Source organism: Aulonocara stuartgranti (assembly GCF_965226115.1).
Source record: "Aulonocara stuartgranti genome assembly, chromosome: 22".
In the NCBI taxonomy this organism is placed as follows: domain Eukaryota; kingdom Metazoa; phylum Chordata; class Actinopteri; order Cichliformes; family Cichlidae; genus Aulonocara; species Aulonocara stuartgranti.
The window spans coordinates 279,732-296,999 of record NC_138957.1 but is presented as its reverse complement, the minus strand read 5'-3'; the positions used below and the strand labels follow the sequence as shown (position 1 = coordinate 296,999).

The 17,268-nt window shown below is 44.4% G+C and overlaps 1 protein-coding gene across 3 annotated transcripts; it reads left to right on the top strand.

Moving 5' to 3' along the window:
- Positions 1 to 896: 896 nt before the first annotated feature.
- On the top strand, positions 897 to 16,783 carry mgat1b (alpha-1,3-mannosyl-glycoprotein 2-beta-N-acetylglucosaminyltransferase b). 3 transcript variants are annotated; one of them, XM_082521585.1, is made up of 3 exons: positions 897 to 1,344; positions 8,083 to 9,300; positions 13,909 to 16,783. In XM_082521585.1, the coding sequence occupies exons 2-3, from the start codon at positions 8,434 to 8,436 to the stop codon at positions 14,605 to 14,607; spliced, it is 1,566 nt and encodes a 521-aa protein (XP_082377711.1). In that variant the 5' UTR covers positions 897 to 1,344; positions 8,083 to 8,433; the 3' UTR covers positions 14,608 to 16,783. The 3 variants fall into 3 exon arrangements, with proteins under 3 accessions (XP_082377711.1, XP_082377710.1, XP_082377709.1); XM_082521584.1 differs by having other exon boundaries at positions 897 to 1,542; XM_082521583.1 differs by having other exon boundaries at positions 897 to 2,195.
- Positions 16,784 to 17,268: the final 485 nt, after the last annotated feature.

Here is a 17,268-nt window from a genome sequence, read left to right as displayed (position 1 = left end):
ATCTTGCATAAACCCAGTCTTGTTTTGGATTTGAAGGCTACACTGTAACTACCATGTGATGGCCTACGTTCAGCTCTCCAATCTAGTAAACAGCTTCAAAGTTACTGACATGAGTTAAACTCATCCACCTGATTTGTAACTTTAGTTCATTACCTGCTGACTATCAGTGTAGTAAACAAATGTAATGACTCACACAAGCATGAGGAACACCAAACTACTGAACTAGCCAGTTCCCGGACCGCTGACAGTGTGGGTCCACGTTAGGGCAGTACAACCTTGCAGCTGTGCTATGTCCCATTGGACAGATGTACTATAGTGACAGTCCCGTCACCATGGCCTGGATGTCACTACACCCTTTACAGAATTACAAAAAAACCTTCTGATAGGGCAAGACTTGTGTTTTTGTGTCTGTGGAGGTGAACCATTCTCCTGGAGTGATAAAGCTTTTCTCCTTTCTCTTAATTTGTGTGCCCAGAAAATGCCACTAAACCATTCATATTAAAAACACATATACATAAAAACACAAAAACTGTAAGAAAAACAGTGCAATGATTTACTGTGGCAGTATGTCATGCCTCCACTTCTAAAATACATCTTCAGGAGAGAGGAGGCCTGCCAGACGAGTTAGAGGATGCACGTTTTTAGTTTCTGTGTATAACAGAGGTACAGCACAGCTGGAAAAATACAAACCGTGGTTGGATGACTTACAAACTACTACTATTTTATCTTTAAGGTGATGCCCCTGTGTTTGTGTGTGATCATTTTTTTTAAGTTTTAATGTTTTAAGTATATCTTGTAACATTTGCTCAAGTTGTGAATTTATTTAACTAACTACTATCCTAACCTTCCCTTGCAAACCACGCAGACGTTAGATGTAACAACTGAATTTCACATTCCCAGTAACACATTGAAGCCTACAAAGCAGTAGGTCCGACCTCTATGGCGTGTCTAAGAAAACCTGCGGCAACAAGTGAAGACTGGAATGATCAGAGAAAAGTGATTTTGTGAGCTGGAAAGATGTGAGTTTGTCAGGGATTAGACTTCGGCTCGGTTCGGGTCAACTCGGTTCTAAGCCAGTCGACAATCCGGAAGTGTAGTTTTGTGCAATCAAAAGAAAAATGCCATCAACACACATGGGAGGTAGTGGTCTGTGGAGTAAGTGAAGCCCCTGGCTGCAGGGACACAGAGAAGCGCTTCCCTCTGCAAAGTTTCTCCGTGGAGCACAGACCGCTAGCAGTCTGCCCCCTGCTGCGGAGCAGACACTGTAGCCGGCTAACATAGACAGCTGCTGGCGCTGGATACGGGAACGAGGCCGGGAAGATGACTGAACAGGAGGCGGATAAGGTGCAGAAAGTGATACTGGGGCCTCTGTGAACCCACTCAGAAATGTGCTGCTTAATGTCACACCATAAGAAATAAGAGGGTCTCGACTAGCTAACGTCAGCTAGCTCGCCAGCTAGCCGGTTAGTGCTGCAGCTCGATGAGCCTCAGTTCATTTGGAAATGCAAGCCTCGTTTAGCGGGCCAGCACGGCATGAGAGAGGTGAGTGACCCTGGATCCTGCCGCTGCATCCTGTCGTTGACTGGGGCGGCTGTTCAGCTAAAAAGCTGTCATTGTGGCTATTTGGCGTTAGCCGGCTTGCTAACAGCACGTCAGCGCAAGTGAACTGGTTAGCTGGCCGTGAGGATGATCGGTATGTGTGTGATGCTCAGAGACCGCTGTAGAGGGGACAGACACTGGGCACGGCCCTGCCGCATTTAACACGCACCGTGTCCTGTGCTTGAACTCAGCTTCAGCGACACTGGGCATATGAAGCGAACAGTTCAGCGACACAGACGGCTGCTGTGTGCAGAGTGGACGAGTCAGCTGAAAGCAGAACAACAAGTTTGTAGTGTTGGCAAACTAAGAGGCGTCGGCCGCCCTCCCAGTCCTTCCCTGCCAGCCCCCAGTTCACAGGAATCATGTGAGCCGAACACCGGTAAGCCCGGTCCGTGTCCGTTACTTCAGTAGGTTCGTGCCGCAGGCTGCTCTCTGTCATCCTACCAGTCAGCTCCACGTCGGCTGGCGGAGGGAGGAGGGGATTCACCGAGACTTTCAGCTGGTACACTTTGTGACAGGAGCAACAGTTTCTTCTTCTGCTCGGCTCCTCTTGTCGGCTTGAAGCCCTGCATGGCTGAACAGGACCACGACTTCAGGTACAGTTGGCAGTGAGTTTAACTTGCTGGGCTTAGTCTCTCTGACCAGTTTGTGTCTGTCTGTTCTCTCAAATTTGAGGCATTTTTTAATTTCAGTTGAGCTGATGATGTCTGACACTGTCCGGGACTCTTGACCCTTTCTTTAATAAGCTGTCTTTTGCAAATAATCAAGCTGCTTGATATATTAAACAGAGAGAGAGAGAGTCATCTGAGAAGTAGTCTCATGGATATTTAGCATAGGTAAACTTACAGAGATCATTATTATAGGAATCAAAAATACTCATAGCTATCTAATGTCACAGTGCTGTTAAAAGTACCTAGTACATGATTGAAAGCTTCAGATTGCAATGGTGAAGAGTTAGAGAGACAAGCCTTACCTTTAACCCCATTCTCAAGTCCACACAGCATTGAACTCTAAATTGGTTTGTTTTGCATATAGGTGGGCGTCTTTGATCGAGTTTTCCTTAGCAAACTGTTTTCATACACAGGTTCTTGACAGTATTGCAAGAATGAGGCAGAGACATGTCTTGATGCATGTTCAAATCCCCAAAAATGCATTCTGTTCATCTGGACTTAGGAGAAACGTTTCGTCACTCATCCAAGAAGACTGGTGGTTCAGTCCCGGGCGACTCTAGTCTTCAGTCTGCATGTCAAATGTCCCGGGCAAGATACTGAACCCCAAGTTGCTCTCTGATGAAGTATGAATGTTTGTAAAAATATAAATTAGAAAGTGCTTGTGTGAATAGGTGAATAAGAACCGTTGTATAAAGTACTTTGGCTGCTCGAGTGTAGTAGAAAAGCACTATATTAGAACCAGTCTACTCCATTACAGGCTGGTTTTCAGCTCTAGTCCCAGGCAGATGGACAATTTTTAAAAAGCTATAAACACAAATGTATTTAACAATGGCTTAATCACTGTTACAGATAATCACAACTAATATATATTGCTGTACAATGTTAACATTTAAGAGATTAAAATGCAGTTTGAAAGAGAATTAGTACTAACTAGCTGGCAGCCAAAATCAACTTTTAATCTTGATCCAGCTGTCTCCAGCTGTTGTGTTCTCACGCTTACCTCGGTCATAAAAAGTTAGGGTTGCTGTGCATGTTTGAAAATTGTTGTATTGCTTTATACAGTTAAAGCAAAACTAAATTGAAATGAAATAAATATAAATGTTACTGAAGGAAATAAGATAAGTGAAACATGAGAGAAGTTTACATTAGTCAATTAATATACTCATTTTCCAATTTCATGAGAGATTTGCATGAATAGTTTATATATTTCCAGAACACGTTTTACATCAAGTATTCTTTGCACAGTTTGATATTACACCTCTCATTTTATTGTCACTACAATATAATCTAACATTCATCTTTTTCCACTTAAAGTTGCCATACATATAAGACCAAGCGCCTCAAGGTGCTTTACGTTGTAGTGCAAAAACCTACAGTACTGTAAAGTATAATCCCCAAATATTGTGAGAGTATTTTAAGCTCTATAGAGGGCTGTCACTGCATTCTGTCATGTTTTTATATGCCACGTAGCTGACATCTATCACTATAGCCGTCTTACTCTGCTTGTTCATCGCTACTATTTCTGGTTGGTTAGCCACCACCAATTTTTCCGTCTGTATCTGGAAGTCCCACAGGATCTTAGCTCAGTCATTCTCGACCACCCTAGGGGGCGTCTCCCATTTTGACCTCGGGACCTCCAGGGGTTTCCATGCTTCTGACACTCACTAGTTCCCAGCCTCCTTCCTTCCGCCTAGCACACAGTCTCAGGGTTCTGGACTTGGGGTGAAACCCTGTATGGAGGAGGAGCTTTCTTGTCTTGATGTTAGTAGCTTCTATCTCCTCCTTTGGCCAGGATATTATCCCAGCAGGGGTACCTGATCATGGGCAGGGCGTAGGTGTTGATAGCCCAGATTTTGTCCTTCCCATTCAGCTGACTCCTCAGGACTTGCCTTACTCTCTGCCTGTGGGATTCACAGGTACTTGTAGCTGTCCTCAACGTCTGCAATGTTGCCTTCTGGTAGGGCTGTCCCCTTACTTCTGACTACCTTCCCTCTCTTTGTTACCATCTTCTCCAGTCTGAATGACATTCCGATGTCATTGCTGGTAGATCCTGGTGGTGTGGATCAGTGATCATTCACTCCTGGCATACATCTTGATGTCAACCATATAGACGAGGTGGCTGATGATGGTGGCTTGCTCCATTCCGTAGCCGGTATCCGTAGCCAGTCTTGTCAGTTATCTCACTGAGAGGGTTCAGGCCTAGGATTTGACAGGACAAAGCATTTGATGGTTACTTGTGCTATTGGCTTGAAGTTGGCTTCTAGTGTTGTTCGCAACATCCCCATTGAGTTCCTGATGAAGCATCCTGTCATAGACTTTCCCGGGGAGGCTAATGAGCGTGATCCCCATCATAGTTGGAGCACACCCTCAGGTCCCCCTTCTTGAAGATGGGAACCACTACCCCGGTCTGCCAATTCAGAGGTACCACCCCAGATCTCAACGCAACATTGCAAAGACATGTCAACCGAAACCTTACAACATCCAGAGCCATGAGGACCTCAGGGTGAACCTTATCCACCCCATGGGCCATGCCACCATGGTGTTGTTTAACTGCCTCAGTGACCTTACCCCGAGTAATGCTTAGGTCATCCCCAGACTCTGCTTCCCTAACCCTATCCCACTGAGACGTCTTAATCCTACGGAAGACGTCCTCCGAGTATTCCAACCCCCGACAATATCATCAGTTGAAGTCAGCAGCACTTCACCCGCGCTGTACAACATTGTCGGTAGAGCACCGCTTTCCAAAGTTGTTTTTCCATGGCTTCACCAAACTCCCACCTGAATTTTTGTTTCAGCCATTGTGTGGCTTGGTCTGCCAGTGTCACGGTCTGCGGGGCAGACCATAGAGGTGTGGGGAAGATAGGAACCAAAACGCAGGACTCTTCACCGCAATGGTGCGTTTATTGACAGTGTAGGAGAAATAACAATAAATTCCCGTGTGCTCCCTTGACTCCCGTGCAGTGTCTTCTCCCAAAATCCGTGTCTTGGTGCTCTCCGCTCCCGTGTTTTCGCAATCTCCGTGCTCACTACCCTCCTGTTTCCACGCTCCTCCTGGGGGAAAGAATACCAGAGGCAGCCGTCAAGAAACATGCTCTTGCAGGTATGCACACACTGATTTAAACCTTAGTCAAGACACTGACGTGGAGTCTTATCCAACAATCCAGCGTCGAGGAGCGCTCAGCCAAACTGTTAAATAGCTCCCCGACGAGGCTTGATCGACTTCAGGTGTGTGCGCTTCTCCTCAGGTGTGGCCAGGCTCCTGACTGCCACGCCCAACAGGGCTGAAGAACAGGTGCTTTGCCACACCCACCTACACACAAACATAAGGAAACAGAGGACAGAAGCACCAAAAATACACATGTCCATGCTTATTCACAGACTGTGGGTCCTTCAGACCCAGGTCCGTGACAGTCAGTACCCATCGGCTGCCTCCAATGTCCCAAAGGCTAATCAAGCTCAATAGGAGTCCTTTTTCAGCCTGATGCCTCCTTTCACCTCCAGTGTCCAGCAGCTGGTTCGGGGGTTACTACCACGACAAGCACCAACCACCTTGCAGCCACAGTTCAGTGCAGCAGTCTCAGTCCATTTGGACTCAATGTCCCCAGTCTCACTCGGAATATTGTTGAAGCTCTGCTAGAAGTGAGAGTTGTACACTGGGACCTCTGTTAGGTGTTCCCAGTGTACCCTCACTATACATTTTGGGGCACCAGGTCTGTCCAGCATACTCCCCCTGCCACCTGATCCCAAAGACAGGACTCCAAGAAGCCCGAGTACTCTGAACTGTTGTTTGGCGCATAAGTGCAGACGACAGTCAAGACCCGTTCCCTGATCCAGAGGCGCAGGGAACAAACCTTTTCGTTCTCTGGGAAAAACCCCCAATGTAAAGGCATCAAGCCGAGGGGATGCCAGGATACCCACCCCAGCTTGCTGCTTCTCACCAAGGGCAAGTCCATGCTGGGGCCGAGTTCAGCCCTGCTTCTGGAGACTGGTTCCAGAGCCTAAGCTGTGCATTGAAGTAAACTCGACTGTGTCTAGCCAGTACCTCTCAATGTCATGCACTAGCTCAGGCTCCTTCCCCATCAGACGGGTGACGTCCCCATTTCCAGCCTCGGTAGCCAGGAATCGATCCTCCAGGGTCCCTGCCCTTGGTTGCTGCTTGACACACACAATACACCCAACCTCTACGGGAACACCCAACCGTTCAATCATAAAGAATCAAACAATAAATGACAGTTTAAGAAACCGGTCTTCAGTAACTATAGTGTTTTTTTCATCTTGAAAATCAGTATTGCTCATCCAATCATCCAGTATAATATAAAGTGAATAGAAGAGTCTGTTGTGTTGTACTGTGGTAAGTTTGGATCTGTTGACAGAGTGCACATGGCCACTAACCATAACCATTTCTCACTCTGCAGGCATGACACTACACTTTAACTTGTTTGGCTGGAACAAATGTGGGGTAAACTGAGAATGTGACAGTAATGGGTAGCACCTTTATCTACCCACCTCTCTGCTACCTTAGAGAACTGGCTTCATCCTGTCAGAGCACAGGCTTATGTTTGTCAGTGCTAATTGGTTTAGGTGTTTCTAATGCTAAGAAGTGACCTTCATCCGCTCGCTCACTTACTAAATTTATTCCTCTGTTACTTTGAAATAACAGAGAAAGCTTGTCAACATTCAGGTTTATTGGACTGGACATTTAGTTTTAGATGTCTTTAATTTATGAATACTGTTGGTGTCCAGTTGAAGTTGTGTACAGGTCAGTTTCACATGTTGACTAAAACATCAGCCAGAACCTCGGTGTGACCACTCTGTCCTGCCAGAGGCCTTTACTATCAGTTCTTACCGGGGTATATCACCATGATAACGTGCTGCAATCCTCATCTTCCCTGGAGCAAGCTGTGTTCCAGGTTAGAGATCAACAGGCATGAAATCACTGCCTACTGACTAGTGAAGTCTACGGAAAATAGCATCACCATTCCTGGAAGATCCCTCACACCTCTGCAAACTGAGTAGTCTAAGGTTTTCTGATTTAAGTCACCTTAAAACTACATGATTGTGTCCTTTGCTCATATTGCAAGAATCTAAAAGAAGAGCTTGTTTTGAAGGGTTTTTTTCCCCACTAGGGCAGGGCAATATGGCCAAAAATATTTATCACGATATATTTGAAAATTTACCATAACAATATAATTGACGATATAATTGACACTAGACAAAATACTTTACAACTCCACTACTTTATTAGTGCAAAGAAACCCCATCAATGTATTTTCACTTAAACAAGCAGCTGTTTTTATGTGCATTACAAAAATTGTGCTTTGGTGTGTATCTGACGGACAAAAGCGGGGTCAGTTCCTCAACCCTGGAAGTTGCAGCATTTTTACAAACCAATTCTGGTTCATCTGTTTCATTCAAAGATCCACTTTCGCTCTTCTCATTCTCCGTCGCCGCCATGCTTTTTCCGCCATGTGCGTATGAAAGCAAAGGCACTGCGCATGCCCGTTTTACCCATATTCTATTGTGATATTTCATTTTCTTATCATTGCCTAACGTTATACCGGTATTACTGTGAACGATATGATATGACCCAACCCTATTTCCCACCATCTTCCTGTATCCTCAGCAGTGACACCAACCCTCTGCATGCCCTAGTTGACTCTTCCGCTGGGCGAGGAATGGTCTTGATCTTGTTGTGGGTTTAACTGACAGTATAGCTGCTTTTGTTTTACAGAGACACATATACAGTACACTTATGAAATTCTCAAATGACCTACAGTCACCAAGCTGAATGTTTCCCTTCTCTTTTTTTCAGGATGGTGGAAGGATAACATTCAAGGAGTTGCACTCCCTCCACCCAAAGTGACCTGTCTTCTCCTTTTGTCCACTTTCACCTGCAGTCCATTTTGCTAGCTGCAAGCTTGCTGACCTGACCTTATGGGATTTCATAGACTGCATGTATTCCACAGTAACATCATATAAATTCCTTTTAAATTAGACATTCCTATAGCAGACACCCTCCTGACTGAAGGACAGAATGAAATAAGTACAGAATGGTGGGATATTAACTCCCTGCACATCCAAAATAGTCACCTTGGTCTGTAGGATTCATACTGGTATCGCTTGTTCCTTATCAACCCCACCCCTTTTCTAGTGTTATTGGGCCATGGTTCGCAAGAAAAGCTCTTTTATACTATGCGGTGCTTTCCTGTTTGTCGCCTGGAATGCTTTGCTTCTACTTTACCTTTGGGGTCGCCCTCCCATGGGCCACCTAGGAGAAGGCGGTGGAGCTGAACCAGGAGGAAAGGAGGAGTGGGGCATGGTCAGAGGTAAAGGAGGTCAAGTTAACCTTGCTGGGGAGGTCATCCGACTGGCCGAGGAGGTTGAAATTCAACTTGACACCCAGAAAAAGCTATTAAAGCAAATTGAAAGTCACAGGGCGGTGTGGGCTCGGCAGAAGGAGATTGGGAAAAAGCAAACTGATAATATCAAAGAAGTAAATCAGATTGTTGACCAGCAGCAGAATAATCCAGTTCCTCTCATAAATGATGTGTATGTTGGGGACCAAGGTGAAATAAAACACACACAGAGGTCTGTTGCTACAGTAGCTGCAGGCTCCAATATAGAACGGCATCAGGCCACTGATGTAAAGGAAGAGGTTGCTGAGGACAATAAAGTAACAGCTTCTGTTTCTGGTCCACAAGTCATCATTCCCATTCTGGTTATTGCCTGTGACAGAGTGACAGTAAAGCGGAGTCTTGACAAACTGATACAGTACCGCCCTTCTCAAGAACTGTATCCAATCATCGTCAGCCAAGACTGCGGCCATGCTGAGACGGCTCGTGTGATTGGCTCATACGGAGAAAAAGTAACGCACATAAGCCAACCAGACCTGTCGGACATCAGAGTCCGGCCAGAACACAGGAAGTTCCAGGGGTACTACAAAATCGCCCGACATTACCGCTGGGCACTCAACCAAGTATTTCACACATTCTCGCAGTCTACTGTGGTCATTGTGGAGGATGACTTGGAGGTGAGTGCTCTCAGACATCCACATTATTGTCATGGTATTGATGATGGGTGTTTTGATGCATGCTCAGTCATCCAGGTAAGTAAATCTCCAAAAGTTGATTCTGTTCATCTGGACGTAGCGTTTGGGGGAGAAACGTTTCGTCATCATCAGGTGACGTCTTCAGTCTCAGCTGACTGCAGGTTTCAATCTTATAAACAGCACATCTGCATAATGACTGAAACCAGCCCACTGAAGGAACAATGGGCTGGGAGGTCAGTTCCTTAATCTTAATTATGCAAACTCTCATTGATCAACAGCCACTGACCTGTAGGTGTAAATAGACTGCAGAGTCCTGGCAAGCGGATGGCACAACACAGGAGAGCCACCTCGTCAGGCCAGGACTCTGCAGTCTATGCACACCTACAGGCCAGTGGACTCTTTCAATGATGAGGATGTAACATCCTGGACAGGGAGGAGCGCTGGTTTGAGGGCGGAGTCAAGGAGGCCATTTACGTGAAAAGGGAAAGACCATCTCTGAATGGAGGAGGGGCCTAAGGGTACATCTGTTACCATCTTACAATGCTGTGATTGCAGCCATTCCCCAACTCCATGTTAATGGTGCTCATGGACATTGATCAGTGGGTTTTGGTCAGTGGTTGTTGATCAATGAGAGTTTGCATAATTAAGATTAAGGTACTGACCTCCCAGCCCATTGTTCCTTCAGTGGGCTGGTTTCAGTCATTATGCAGATGTCCTGTTTATAAGATTGAAACCTGCAGTCAGCTGAGACTGAAGACGTCACCTGATGATGACCAAACGTTTCTCCCATAAAACGCTATGTCCAGATGAACAGAATCAACTTTTGAAGATGATGAGTGTTATTTTGCTGTCATTGTATCATTTTAGCAGTAAAGACTTCAGTAGACTTGTCATCCTCTTTTGGCTAGTCCCTTTATTAGGGGTCACCACAGTGAATGATCTGTGGCATATGCTAGTTATAACCGTGGTCGCACCCCAAAACCCATATTTGATTTAAATGTGACAGATAAAAGCATTTCATCCTTGTGCACTTCTGAGCAGCTTATAGAGCATCTACTGTGTACATTTTACATAGTGTCTCGACCTTTTTGGAATCGAGGGTTATATTTACATGACTACTCAGAACCTCAGGTGGGAAACAACTTGGTATATCCTATTTCTAATGTTGTTCCTTTACATTTTTACTGGTGCCACTTGTGCCTAATTGAATTTGTTCTCCATAAGCACACAGTGGTCTAAGTATGACTGCACTTAAATGATTCAGAGAGTTTCTGTATAGAAGAGTGATCTAAAATCTCTCCTGAGATGTGTGTAGACCTGGTGACCAACTACAAGGAACGTCTTACCGCTGTGGTGCCAACAAGGGATTCTCCCTCAAGCGTTAAGTCATGTTTGCTTGGGGATCAAATGCTTATTTCACTCAATGGCCTGCAACTTATTTGATGGCTTTTATGTCATTTTTGGTTGATATTCTGCCTCTCTCCGGTAAAAGTGAAACTACCATAGAAATTTCAGACTGTTCTACAGAATTATTACCAGCTCTGCGCATGCTGTTGATCCGTGGAGTGTTCTCAGTTTTTCACACATTGTTTTTGCATTTTGGTTCAGTTTTAGTTAAATAAATCATGACACTATGTAGTATGTCGTGGTATGTGTTGTTGTCCATTTCAGGTTGTATTTATCCAATCGTAAGGCCTGCTAAGAACTTCTTTCTTAAGAACTGACCGCTTTAAAGTACAAATCCGTTCTGAAGTAAAAAGCTTCGTGTGACACAGAAAAGTTGTGGTAAAAAGAGGCTCTGCAGTTACAGCAGTATAAAGTAATTTCAACCAGCAGCTCTGGAGAAACTGAGCCCTGGGGAAAAATCTGGCTTTACTTATGTAGCTGGTATCTACCAGTTTGCTCTTTTCATGTTTCAGGCAGGTCGTGGAATGAGTCTGTTCTTTGCTGAATGCTTTGTCTTTAAGAATAAAGAGTTTAAGTGAATGGATCTTTTACACTTGGTGTAACACACCACTGGATTACTACACACTGTATGTGCGGAAGCTATCGTTCAGATTTTAGTGTTTTGTGGACTTTTCTGTTTAATAATAGACCTCAGAGGTGAATATGAATGATCAGGAATGATGCTGTGGTCCCAGGCTGGTCTCAAAGCAGAGACCCTTGTTCCTCTACGACTCCCCCCATTAAAATCTGCTTTAGTTGTTTTGTGGGGGAAACTATTTACATAACAAGCATGTGATGTCTGAGGCAGCCCAGTTACTGATCTTTGTACATGGGATAGGGAAAGAGTTGGAGATTAAGGTGGAACTGGGACTGGAAGATCACGGACGCAGCTGCATGCTCCGATAGGTTGGGGCTGAAATGGGACAAAAAGGGAATGTTTATTCATTGATTAATTAAATTGTTGGTGTTTTTACTATTTTTATTTTTTATTTTCATTGTCTAACTGCAATATCTGCCAATAACACCAGAAGAGAGAGAATTATTATTGAACTATTAATGCTGAGTTTAACTTACTGGTGCAGCCCTCCACAACAGTTTGTTTTCCTCTCATGTAGCCCCTTGGGAAAATTCATTACCCAGTCCTCTAAATTAATAGTTGGTAATTAATAACAGCTAGTGTGTTTGATCCCTACCCTAGGTCAAGTCAAGTGGCTTTATTGTCCTTTCAACCATGTACAGTGGTACAGCACAGAGTGAGACGAGACAGCGTTCCTCTAAGATGAAGGTGCTATATATAACAGACAATCAGCACAGGACTACAGAAAGTGCAAGTGTGCAAAAATTACAAAACCAGTGCAACACCAGACAGGACAGAACGATGCAGACACGCAACAGTCCAACAGGAAAGTGCAACAACCACAGTGGGTTGTGCAAAAAGACTGAGCATTGTGCAAAAGGTAACTGTGTGTGTGTGTGTGTGTGTGTGTGTGTGTGTGTGTGTGTGTCAGTCAGTCAGTCAGTCAGTCACTGAGTGTTCGAGAGTCTGACGGCCTGGGGGAAGAAACTGTTCCACAGTTTGGCAGTGAGGGGCAGGATGCTCTGGTACCTCTTTCCAGAAGGCAGCAGGTGAAGAGTGTTTGTGAGGGGTGTGAGGGGTCCTCCACAATGCTGGTGGCTCTGCGGATGCAGTGGGTGTTATACGTGTCCGTGATGGAGGGAAGAGAGGCTCCAGTGATCTTCTCGGCTGTTCTCACTATCACATTGTACGGTATTGCAATCTGATACGGTGCACTTACCATACCAGGCAGTGATGCAGCTGCTCAGGATGCTCTCGCTAGTCTCTCTGTAGAAGGTGGTGAGAATGGATGGAAGGAGATGGGCTTTTCATGTTGAGGGACCAGGAGAGGTTCTCCGGCAGGTGGACACCAAGGAATTTGGTGCTCTTGACGACCTCCACAGAGGATCCAATGATGTTAAGTGGGCAGTGATCTCTCCGTGCTCTCATGAAGTCAACAATCCTGTCTTTTGTTTTGTCCACATTCAGAGACAGATTGTTGACTCTACACCAGTCTGTTAGCTGTTGCACCTCCTCTCTGTATGCTGACTCGTCGTTCTTGCTTCAGTTTTCTAATTAGGTGCTGAGGAATGATTGTGCTGAATGCTGAACTGAAGTCTATGAAACGCATTTGTACATATGTGTCCTTAATGTCTCCATGGTGTGCATTATGCACATACCAACCCAACAGACAGGCACACCTCTACTGCATGAATATCACGAAAGTGACCAGTATAGGTAAGGTACATCATGCCAGGATCAAGTCTTCTGTCACGGAGCAATCAAACCTTTGATATTCGGCTGCAGGTAGCCTCGTTCTACTAAACACTAATCAGAATGCTTCATCTTGAATAAACTGAACGCTCATCAGTTTAGGTTTTGTTTTTTTTGTTTGTTTTTTTTGTTTTTTGTAGAATTATTAAGGACCTCATGTAGGACATTCAAGCATGAGAAATTATGCAAGAATTACAATCAAAAAGTTCTAGGACTGCAACCATGAAAATCAACTGATTTAAGAAGTCACAGAAATCAGTCCTGAAGTGAACATCAAGAACATCAAGATCTTCTCAGATGGCAAAGCAAAAAGTGAACGCTCGACTTCCGAAAAAACAATTAACATGGAGGAAGGGAAAATGTAAATGTCACATGTTGCATGCAAACTACAAACCAATAACAGCATTTGTAGGGTAACGCTGGGAATGAAAATGATGGGACTCAGCTCCCTGCTTCAGCTTTTGTCTGCTGTATTTGTTGGCTTGTTTATGCTACAGTACTTTCACAAATATGAATCTACAAAGCCAGAACATGCGCTGTCGTACACTAGAATACTCCTTTCAGGCCCGTTCGTTTTGTGGTGAGCAAACATTTAAATGGTTTCAGGTTGAACAGTAGTAGTTGTTGTTGTTGGCTAACAGACTAGAAGAACAAAGGACATTTGGATTGGCATCTTGTCTGTGACCATCAGAGAAGAACAGATAGTAAAACAATGTCTAATAAATAGGTAAATAATACCTGGATCGTTACACTTGAGGCAGTGATTATGTGTTTGAAGCAGCAGAATTACTCTTCATCTGTCTCCTCTCTTTCAGGTCGCACCTGACTTCTTCGAGTATTTCCGAGCCCTGTATCCAATCTTGCGTTCTGACCCAACCCTGTGGTGCGTTTCTGCCTGGAACGATAATGGCAGAGACGCCTTGGTGGATTCGTCCAAAGCTGATCTCCTCTACAGGACAGACTTCTTCCCTGGTCTGGGCTGGATGCTGCTGAAAGAGATGTGGGATGAACTGGAGCCCAAATGGCCATCGGCCTTCTGGGACGACTGGATGCGTCAGCCGGAACAGCGCAACGGCCGCTCCTGCATTCGGCCAGAAATCTCTCGGACTATCACCTTTGGCCGGAAAGGTGTGAGCTTAGGTCAATTCTTTGACCAGTACCTTCGTTATATTAAGCTAAACACTGAATTTGTGCCTTTTACCAAACTGGATTTGTCTTATTTGCTAAAAGAGAAGTATGAGGAAAAGTTTAAAGAGGTTTATAGCGCCCCACTGGTAAAGATTGAGGATCTGCAACAAGGGGGCAGTTTAAGAGGACCTGGGCCATACAGGGTGCAGTACTCCACCAGGGACAGTTTTAAAGTCTTTGCTCGAAATCTGGGAGTAATGGATGACTTAAAATCAGGAGTTCCTCGTACAGGTTATAGAGGTGTGGTCAGCTTCCTGTACCGTGGTCGAAGGGTGTTCTTAGCTCCACCAGAGGGCTGGTCGCAGTATGACACCAGCTGGAGCTGAGAGACCCAGACGCGGTCCAAATGGTGTTGAAGAGGGGACAGAGCCTTAATCAGAGGAACACCCTCTCAGACCAAAGAATACGGTGGACGCAGGAGTTCAAAGTTAAACGTGGAGCTGGAAGGCCGAGCTTCTAAAACTGACGCTCATTGAGGATCGGCACGTGTGGGCCACACAGACTTCAGAGCGGTCCCACTTTGGCTGAAGCCATTCCATCCTTAAACTAAACGGCTGCTGTCGGCGTGCCTTGCTTTCTGGGCTCATTTTGTTTGGTGTATTCTCTCTTCTTGTGACAAACTGGCCAAATATAGACTTGACATCACTTTCAGATGTTTGCAGCAGCTACTGGTAATCATGTCATTATCAACAGTGTGAGTGATGGTACACTGCAGTGGAGCCTGACAGGTATTGGATCAATGCAGTTTTGTTTTTTGGTGGGTCTTAGTTTTGGCTAGTCTGTGATGCAGAAAGAGTAAGCACTCTGCTAGATAAACTATGATAACACATTTGTAATGACTCCCCGAGCATTTTGCTATGAACATCATCAATTTGCACATACTAGACAAAAAGTAAGCAGATACTGTGAAATCCTAGAATCAGTCAGACTCTGCACTGAAAGCACACTAATCACCGTTCACACCTGGGAGAAAGAAGTGTCCTATGTAACACCTTATCCACCTCTTGGCTTCTGTAACGCTTGTAGAAGGCATCACGCATTAGATTGTATATAAAAGATGGACACACTGAAGCCTCGAGCTGACCATTTTAAACATCAGCTGAACAAAGTGAGGGGTCAATCTGACTGTGCAGTGTTTCCCTCCGCCTTCCTACAGCTCACAGATGTGACTACAGAGACAAAAGCAGGGAAAAATGATTTGTGACCATGAACCGATTGAAGTAAATAAACACAGCTTCAATTGTTTTTACTTCTTTCCCCTTGATTTCTGGGCTGGAGATCTTGCTGAGAAACTGAGGACCAATGCAGGCTCATGTGAAAATCAAAAGGTAACCCAACAAGTAAAGCATGCTGTGATTTATCTTCCTCAGAATCATCAGGAAGGTTTTTACTGAGTCCTTAAATCAAGAAAGAGGTTTTTCAAGTTTTTGTGCAGCTGCCCCCTGCTGGCCTTTGGAAAGAATGCAGGCAACACGTGCATCTTTTATATACAGTCTGTGGTAGTAAACAGGCCATTTTCAAAGTTTAGGGAGATCAAAACGGTAGGTTGGATTGAGGACTAACTGACAACAGTGCAGTACTTGCTTTACTGTCTCTCAGTCACGAGGCACAACATTTTTTACTCATGAGTGCTACAAATACAGAGGTGTGGATGCCAAATAACCAGATGTAGTCTGAATAAGGTCTGACGTCTAGTAACAGTAATAATAGGTTTCAGATATAAAACAAGAGTGTACACCTGAATCTACTAAATATTGTTTCCACAAAGAATGAAGCTCTGGTGAGAAACCGCTGTTTTAGTGAGGAGGTGACATTGTTAGAAGCATTTACACGGGACAAACAGCAGGTGCGTGAGTGCACGAAGTCTTCACTATCAAACCAACATAGGCAACGAGACTCCACAGAGCCCGTCATCCTGTCGAACTCTGATGAACTTGTGTGAATAATGTTAAAGTGTAGTTTGAGAAGAAAGTGATACCTGCCCACAAACCATCACGTAGGTTAGTCTGTGGGGATGGTTAGTGGCTTTCCTGGTTCAGAAAGCTGCTTAAAAATAGAGCTCTAGTCCTGCTCGAGCAGACGTCTAATCTTAAAAAGAAAAACTTTGAAAACCTGTCACTCCAGTGTGAATCACAGCCATGCTTTACTGAAAAACACTACATTTCAGAGGGTTACAGTATTTTTCCAACACGCTCCCTTCAGGTGTGTCAAGCTGTAGGTTTATGAAGGACGTAAAGCTGCAAATTAACTTCAAATTTCACTGACATCATGATCGCCCTGAAACAGCTTCAAACTGCAGTTTGTAAAAACAGCAACCAGTGTTTGATAGTTTCTGCAACAGGAGGTCTGTGAGGTAGCTACAGATGATTATCACTGTACTGTAATTAGCTTTGGGAGATTATCTACATGATTGACTGATACCCACTTCTGTATGGTGATGTGTAAAACCACTGCCTGATGTTTATAACTTTATTACATTACAAATAAAATCCACTATTTTGATATTTGTCCATATATTGAAGGAAATTTTCAGTTCTCATATCCATGGGTGTCCACAGTGATCACTCCTTAGTTGGAGCGTAATAGCTGCACTGACTGAAGATCACACTAAAAAGCACACAGGGCACTACACCCTATGTGACCAGACCACGTCTAAAGAATGAAAAAAATACAGACATTATTGTGTGTTGTGCCAAACGAGCTGTGATGAGACGTCTTCGTTCAGCTTCCTCAGTTATTCAGTTGATTCATGGAGTTAAGGTGGCCGACGCGCTGTGAAAAAACCTTTGCATGCAGGACTGTCAGATACTCAAATTTAAAAGGTGCTGTTCACAAGTATACATGGTCCAAGATGTTGTCTTCAACAAGGCTTGGATTTAAAAACAAATATACAACAGATCATACTAACATGTTGAAAGTAAAATCACAAAGACTCACGAATCTAATCTCATTTTAACTCCAAATGATATTAAACATAAGAGATTCCT

Excerpts from the sequence above, each read along its gene's own strand:
- mgat1b (XM_082521585.1), top strand. The coding sequence starts at position 8,434 with ATGGTTCGCAAGAAAAGCTCTTTTATACTATGCGGTGCTTTCCTGTTT. Across the intron at positions 9,301-13,908 it reads TTGTGGAGGATGACTTGGAG|GTCGCACCTGACTTCTTCGA; the intron begins GTGAGTGCTCTC and ends CCTCTCTTTCAG.